The 8,023-nt window shown below is 37.6% G+C and overlaps 1 protein-coding gene across 1 annotated transcript; it reads left to right on the top strand.

Annotated features, from left to right (window-relative positions):
* The first annotated feature begins 4,050 nt into the window (after window positions 1-4,050).
* LOC118817086 (CD209 antigen-like protein 2) lies at window positions 4,051-7,239 on the top strand. Its single transcript, XM_036583778.1, has 4 exons — window positions 4,051-4,239; window positions 6,432-6,574; window positions 6,803-6,909; window positions 7,001-7,239. Exons 2-4 carry the CDS (start codon window positions 6,473-6,475, stop codon window positions 7,143-7,145), a joined length of 354 nt encoding a protein of 117 aa, XP_036439671.1. The 5' UTR covers window positions 4,051-4,239; window positions 6,432-6,472; the 3' UTR covers window positions 7,146-7,239.
* The last annotated feature ends 784 nt before the right edge of the window (window positions 7,240-8,023 follow it).

The following is an 8,023-nucleotide window of genomic DNA, read 5'->3' as shown; positions in this document are numbered from 1 at the left end:
TTCGTCATCTCTACAAGTTATTCAGTGGCTATGTCTGAGTTCAGTCCGTTTCTAAATGCAATAAGGAGAGCTGGCTCATTCCAACCACTGCCAACTCTAATGGTCCGAAACTGTGTAAGCAGCCCCTGAACGGTTATCTTGACAGATTTTGGCTAATAACTCCCCACATGCCCTTCCTTTGACGGGATGATCAAAAACAATCCAAATTAAGCAATAAATTGTTTGCAGGTAATTTTTTAGACCATGCAGCCACGGTCCAATCAACAGCTTTATCAGTAAGCCTGGATACATATTTTAGCCCTATCTGAGCTAGCGACGCATTATGAAACATAATGATCCATTATAGGGCACCAGTGAACAGCTTAAAAGCTGATCCAGCACAAATCAGTTATCCACATATTGCTGTATTATTTACAATGAAGGCCAAACTACCTGAATCCAATATTAACAGGGCTGCAAACTCAACTCTGAAAGTCTGCAGTAAATATCCTCATAAGTGAGGACATTACCAAGTGGTCGGATTAAGTTTGACAAACTAAAGAAAAATATACCACATGTACCATGTGACTCACACGTCTCAAAGACCACCACAGTCTCATATATGTGGCCAACCTCACTATCTAACACAATCTCCTTAGTCTAGACCATTTACAGTAACAGTTGAGCACAGATACTCTGCAGTGACTTCCCACCAGTAGATAAGCTGACGAACAACACACGCAAAGTCATCAGTTCAGACTTATTAGTCGACTTACACGTTCTGCTCCAGTCAGTCAGAGCAGAATGGAAATGAGGGATAATATTTATGCAAATTCAGGATTTACTGCAGACTACAGAAGAGATTCAGACAGCAGTGGACATTCATATGAAGACATTTATGCCAATGAGGACAACACAGAGACGCATAACACCAACAACAAAGGAAACTCCAGAACCGTATGTACTAGAAATGCTGAGGAAGATGACAAAACCTCTCACTCACATGCAGCAGATCCTCAGTACAGAGGTAAGTTTAAGTCTTTAATGGGGTTTTTACTGACCCATTTATTATCAACAAATGTTTTTTTTTTCTTTGCAAGAAGTTCTGAAACAGCCACATGCAGCTGAGTTTGTCTGTCTGCTCATAAAAACATGTGTTCTATTCATCAATTACACCAGCAATGAGAAGCAAATACAGTGCCCTCCACAATGTCTGGCACCCAAAAAACATCAGCAAAATAGACAACAAGAAAATAAATAAAATTTTCTCGAATAAATATGTGTCACACTTGTTGGCATCCCTTCATTTAGTACTTTGTGCAGCTTCACTTCGCAAAGATAACAGCTCTGAGTTTTTTCCTATAATGCTTAATGAGACTGGAGAACACAGGACAAAGGATCTGAGACCATCCCTCTGTACAGAACCTCTCCAGATCCTTCAGAGTCTGAAGTTCATGCACAGTTTTTATGGGGTTTAGGTCTTTATGAGGTTTAGATCAGGGGACTGGAGTGGCCATGGCAAAACCTGCAGTGATTCATTTTTGTGTTGATTCTGAGGTGTGCTTTGGATCACTGCAGTGAAACAGGAGCTCATGGTTGATCATTTAAGTGTTCCTAATTGCTCAGATGAACTTTAAAATGTAAAATACAAACAGAAATATACTTCGTTTTCATTTCACTAATAAGAATGTGTTCTCAGCATTCGGACATTGCATTCTGGGTGTGAGGTTGGCTGATGAAGTGCACAACAGTTCTACTAATAGATTATAGATATGTGACCAGTGAGATGCTCTCATAGTTTTTTTTTTATGTCTGTGTTTGAGAGTGAGGCATTGTAAGGACAATCACCTCACAATACGCTGATTTCTGACAAGACATTTTATCAGCCAAACTCAGACCCAGAGTGTTCAGTGTCTGTATCCTGAGGCCTGAGAGCAGAGAGGAGTCAGATCTGTGCTTGTGGTCTGACTTCTGATCTAGTATAACAGCAGCAATAACATCATCTGCTGTTCGTGCTACTATCTACTTTTACTTTTCTTTTGATAATAAAATCATATTTATTACAGCTTTTTTGATGACATTATTCAGTTTTGGATGTGCTTTACATTACCTTAATTCATTTCATTCCAGTGGCTAAAAAGGTGGACATAAAAACAGATAGTAAGAAAGACAATTAGCCCTTAATTGTAATCATAAACATCAGATAGTGGCCAGTTCACTTCAACTATACAAAAAGACACAGGGGGCAGCACTAGGCCAGTCACACCATGCTTTAAATACATATGTTGTGGTGAAGTGCTACAGCAAGTGTGACCAGCAGAGCACAGATAGCCCCCCACTCTGTGTTGGTTGAGACGAGGCTCGGACATTTGTATCAAACAAATGCATTTACAAACTTTACCAAAAGAGTTCGAATTGTACCTTTTGATCTTTGTACAATAACTGCAGTTTTTGAATGAATAATTCAAAATATCAGATAAAGAAAAATTATTTATGACATAACATGCAATTAAAAGGTTATTCAGGTCAGTGAACTCAATCACATGGCACAAATTATTTATCTATAGACTTTGTAATATATTATAATATTGCAATAGCATTTTAATGATTTTACATGTATTTGAGAGCTAAAGCGCCATTAAAGGCCATTTTGGACCAAATTTTGCAGACCTCATCACAGTCTCAAAACACAAAACTCTGTTTAGTTTTGAGCTGATCTCACCAATTGCTGATGAGTCATAGCAATTTAAGCTAGCAGTGCCATGGCCGCAATGATTTATTGATCAAGACCATGATAAGTAAAAACGTCAGTATTTTTTAATCATTTTTCACTTAGAGAGGCCAAAAAGTATTTCTAGACCAATTTTGTAAGGTTAGGATCAAAACCCATTAGTTTGAAAAATGTGTTTTTTAAACAGTTAATGATTGCAAAAAAAAAAAACAAACTATGCAAATTTGTTTGGCCTCTGCACTACATTTTATATATATATATATATATATATATATATATATATATATATATATATATGTAATTTGTAATAATTCCTTGATTTTTATGAATAGCACCCCCCAGAGAATCTTTTGAAACTTCACTGGTAATTAGAAAGTCCCTATATAAAGAGAATATTCAAGTTTCATGATGATTGGTCAATGATAACCCTGTCAAATGCCTGTTGAAAGCTGATTGGCTGACAGCAAATAAATTTCAACATATCACGGTGTCCTTAAAGATTCAGTTATAGTCTGTCTAATAGATGCTACCTACAAAATGTTAGTTTGATCGGATGTATGGATGCTGATAAGCTTACTAAACGTCTGGACGTATGTAAATATATTATGTTTTGTTGGCTGCTCTCAGCATGGGGCCAGAGTGATCGGGCCCCACGGCTGGTTATTGAAAGTGTGTTGAACGTGCGCAAAGTGTTTTTTAACTGCTCACTTGGTTAGATGAACGCTGATGGGCCCTATGCTCACCAAACCAAGACTGCTAGGAGAAATAGGTAGCCTACTGGCATTTACACAACAGGTACAGGATGATACCCGGAATGTATTGGACAGCCCTACCATTGTCATACGTTATGAATGCATAACAATGTTAGTTACAAAGAAATATATATTAGTTGTTATACTGAATTATTGATCCTGTCATGCACTGTTCAACAGCAACATCTGTTGGGGCCAGGCCCCACCAGCCCCTAATGTAGAGATGCCACTCAACAGCACAACAACAGCATAAGACTTTTCACTTTCACAAAACAACAAGCTCTGTTTTACTAGTTCACCTGCTTTATCATCTTATATACATCTGAACAGTTCATTAATTCACTGAAATATGTATGTATCCATTTTCAGAAATGAGCACTGCAGACAGAAGATGCTTCATACTGACTGCAGTGTGTCTGGGGCTGCTGTGTGTTCTCCTGCTGGCCGCCATCACAGTGCTGTGGGTCAAGTTCACTGCAGAGAGAGACCAGTTACAGATCAGTTACACCAACCTGACTATAGAGAGAGACCAGTTACAGACCAGTTACACCAACCTGACTGCAGAGAGAGACCAGTTACAGACCAGTTACACCAAGCTGAATGCAGAGAGAGACCAGTTACAGAGCAGTTACACCAAACTGAGTACAGAGAGAGACCAGTTACAGAACATTAACACCCAACTGAGTGCAAAGAGAGACCAGTTACAGACCAGTTACGACTCTGTGGTTCGTCAGCTTCAGAATCAGAGAGACTGTCTTCAGAAGTTCTCTAAGCTGGGTGAGCAAATCATCTCTAAGGTTTAAGACAGTTACCTCCTTTTGGAGCAACTAAGTCAGATTAAATTTTTAAGCACGCAATACATATTATTACCACATTTAAATCATGTGATTTATATATTAAAATGCATAAAGGCATTAAAATAAAAAGTTTATTTTTACACAGTCACCAAATACGTGAAGAGAGTGCATCAATTCTAATCCACCATTGTTGTTATGTTAAACCGCTTCTGATAACTAGGAGAGAAGACCTGATTAGCATTAGCTCATCGGTGGTGGACAGTAAATGTAATTTGTTACTGTACTTAAGTAGTTTCCATTTTGCAAGTATTTCCATTTTGGGTGACTTTTTCTTTCACTCCACTTCATTTCAAAGTCAAATATCTTACTTTTTACTCCACTACATTATGAGAAATCTGTCATTCCTTTTGGCCTATGTGTGTATAAAAACGCAACATTTTTCAAAGTCAAAACAAAAGAAGTGTGAAGCAAGAACACCAATCAGGGAACAGAGCGCACTTTGTTTTGAAGTTGTTTTGACCAGTTGGACATACCTACCCACTGCAAGCATACGGTTCTACAACAGCGCTTTAGGGCTAATAGAAATTGTTTGCCTTCAGTGTTTTGTGCTTATGATCATTTTAATACACATCAGTGACAGACTAATTAATGACATTCTGTTAAAAAGACTCGTTTACCAAGAGTGACACTGGAGTATTTTCACCTAAAATGAGTTAATGCGGCAGTAATGTAGAGTCTTGTTACAAAAATGATAATAGGACATTAGAGTCATAATTAATCTTTTAATACTAATCTATCTTTTAATGTAATAAGTACATTTGAAGGCAAATACTTTTGTACTTTTACTCAAGTGGAGGTCTAAAGGGAGGAACTTCTACTTTTACTGGAGTAATATTTTGCCCTGGGTGTCTCAACTTTAACTCAAGTACATGGTTTGTGTACTTTGTCCACCACTGTAGCTTATCTACCATAATAACAGCTCTGCTCACCATAGAACAGATTCAGTTCTGGCAAATTAAAGCACCAACACCAGTTTATATTCAAATCAGAGGGAGTGTAACAGAGCACCTGCTGTTGGAAGGGCAGAAAGGCAAAGTGTAATCTATTCTGTGGTGTCTGGATCCGTACCATGTTAACTAAGCTAACATTAGCTTAGTTAGCAGGCAAAAGTGTCACACACCACAGTACAGGTCAAATTCCAACTAACTGGTGCTCTGCTGACACAAGTCTAGATCATAAAACTCATGTCTGAGAGAGCAAAGTCAAGAGACTGTTGGAGCGACAGAAAGTAACAGCTGACACCGTAATAATTCTCATATTTCATCAGCAATTAGAAATACCAGCATCATTTTCAAATACTGTGGTAAACCTTATTACTGCCCAGTGCTAAATAATGCCAATACTAAATATGAAATACTGAAAGATTATAATTATTTTTGAGGTTTTGGCTCTTGCTTTTTTTCTGACATCTTTTACTTTACTGGAAATTACATAAATGAAAGGGTCTTTTTTTCTTTTCAATAGTACTTTCCACTGAAATTTCAGGGATTTATGTAAAGTAGAGGGTTATAGCTGCATACAATTAATTACAATTGGTTGCCTCAGTCCAGCTGATGTGATGTAGCTTTGTTAAGGTTTGTTAAGGTTTGATGCAGTCTGCCCCTCAGTAAGACAGTATAAATACTACATTTATCAAATACATTTATTTCCAACATAAATTATTTCCAACATTGTGAAGTGCTAATCCTGTGTATTGCTTTGACATACTCTGAAAACATTAATGATCAAACATCCTGCATCTAGTATGGCAACAACTACATTTCTATAAGTTATGATGCAATTAGGGATGCATAAGGATATCAGAATCATATCGGTATTAACAGATAATTGCTTAAAAAAATCTGTTATATGTATCCAAATGAATCAAAGACAGGTAGATCAAGATTTTATAAATGTATCAGCATCAGATATAAAAAATATCAGACAGTCAGAATCCCTCAATTCTGATATCAGTGTATCCTAAAATGCTAAAAAAATTACCAGTACAGTAATCCAGTTTTAATGTGAGGAATAATTACCAAGGACTCAAATAAACATCTCACATGTGAGAGAAGAATATAACTGTGATATTAAAGTGTAAAATGAATCTCTGTGTTTGTGTTCAATTCATAGAGGCGGCAACACAGCAGGGCTGGACATTTTTCAAGACCATTATGTACTTCATCTCTACTGGAGGGAAGAGCTGGAGTGAGAGCAGACAGGACTGCAGAGGGAGAGGAGCAGACCTGGTGACCATAAACAGCAGAGAAGAACAGGTGAGAGAGAGAGAGAGAGAGAGAGAGGGAGAGAGAGAGAGACAGAAAGAAAGAAAGAGAGAGAGAGAGACAGAGAGAGAGAGAGGCGGAGAGAGAGAGAGGCGGAGAGAGAGAGAGAGAGAGAGAGAGATTTGAGATTGTTTATGTCAGACCACACAAGCACAAATATGTGTGCAGTGAGTTACTTTTCCTCTCTGTTTCTGAGGATGTTCATCTGGTTGTTAACAGAACTTTATTGAAATACTGAGACGAGGACAGAGAGCTTGGATTGGTCTGACTGACCGAGACACAGAGAGGGTCTGGAAATGGGTGGACGGCTCAGCACTGACCACTAGGTAAGAGATGATTGACCTGAACTCTGGTGATGATACAGTTACTCCTCACTGCTCTGATAAACACAGTGGGTTCTCTGATTCTCTGTTTCAGGTTCTGGAGAAGTGGGGAACCCAATGGTGCAGCATATGAGGACTGTGTCGTAACTGGCGACAAGTCTGATCCTGTAAATAACTGGGCTGATTATCCCTGTAAGCAGCGGTTTGTTTGGATTTGTGAGAAAAGTATTTTTAACTGAGAGTGTTTTAGAATAAATGGCAGCAAAAGCCAGGAATATGAGCAGTTTGTTTGGACCTGTAAAGGAATATTTTGCTGAACTCAGCATGTTTGTATTTAATTCATAACTGTCACTGTTTTAATTACATTTGACCTGTGTGCTTATTATTTTTTCATGGTTTTCATATTAGACAAGTTTATGACAAGAGCATTCAAGAGTTTTGGATTCTGGTATCCTGGTCAACCAGGATGACCATGGTGGGTAACCAGCTGAACCAGCACCTGACCAGCACAGAATGCATGCTGGTCTGTGCTGTTTTGTTTCTGCAGGATAGGCATGATGGGGACTGAATATGTCCTTTCTAACAGCACTTCAATCAGTTTTCTAGAAATGTACAGTCGACTCTTTAATAACTTCATTTTAATCTTCTGCTCACACTTAAATCATTAACCACAATGTGGCAAAACTATATAGACCTCATCAAAAAGTGGACACATTAAATATTGAATATTTTGCTATTATATTTAGTTGTAGAGGCTTCTGTGACATTTTCTGTTTAATGTATAATTTCTGACTGTTTGTAGCCAGATGTGTGATCAGCCATCATTTGTGTGATCAGAAAGTTTGATTGCCCCCTGGAGGCTGAATGAAGTCAGTGCAGAATCTGTGTAGAATCTGTAGTTTGTACATGCATCTGATTTTTTTTGTAAATTTAAATTTTTTTAATCATATTTACTTAATTGCATAAATTTCATTTGGAATGTTAAACATGTAGCTGTGTAAGAACTTTAATTGTTTAATACATTTAATGGGACTAATAGATGATCTAATAGAAACAGCAATAAATCATAAATGTGTTGGTGGCGACGTTTGTTGTGATGTTTTTATCTTTAAATATG

This window comes from Colossoma macropomum, unplaced genomic scaffold (genome assembly GCF_904425465.1).
Source record: "Colossoma macropomum unplaced genomic scaffold, Colossoma_macropomum, whole genome shotgun sequence".
In the NCBI taxonomy this organism is placed as follows: Eukaryota; Metazoa; Chordata; class Actinopteri; order Characiformes; family Serrasalmidae; genus Colossoma; species Colossoma macropomum.
This window is presented reverse-complemented; position numbering and strand designations above follow the sequence as displayed.

What these genes read in the sequence shown, in the direction of transcription:
- LOC118817086 (XM_036583778.1), top strand. Translation starts at nt 6,473, where the DNA reads ATGTACTTCATCTCTACTGGAGGGAAGAGCTGGAGTGAGAGCAGACAG. An exon ending in TAAACAGCAGAGAAGAACAG is followed by an intron (nt 6,575 to 6,802) that starts GTGAGAGAGAGA and finishes GGTTGTTAACAG; the next exon opens with AACTTTATTGAAATACTGAG. An exon ending in GGCTCAGCACTGACCACTAG is followed by an intron (nt 6,910 to 7,000) that starts GTAAGAGATGAT and finishes TCTCTGTTTCAG; the next exon opens with GTTCTGGAGAAGTGGGGAAC.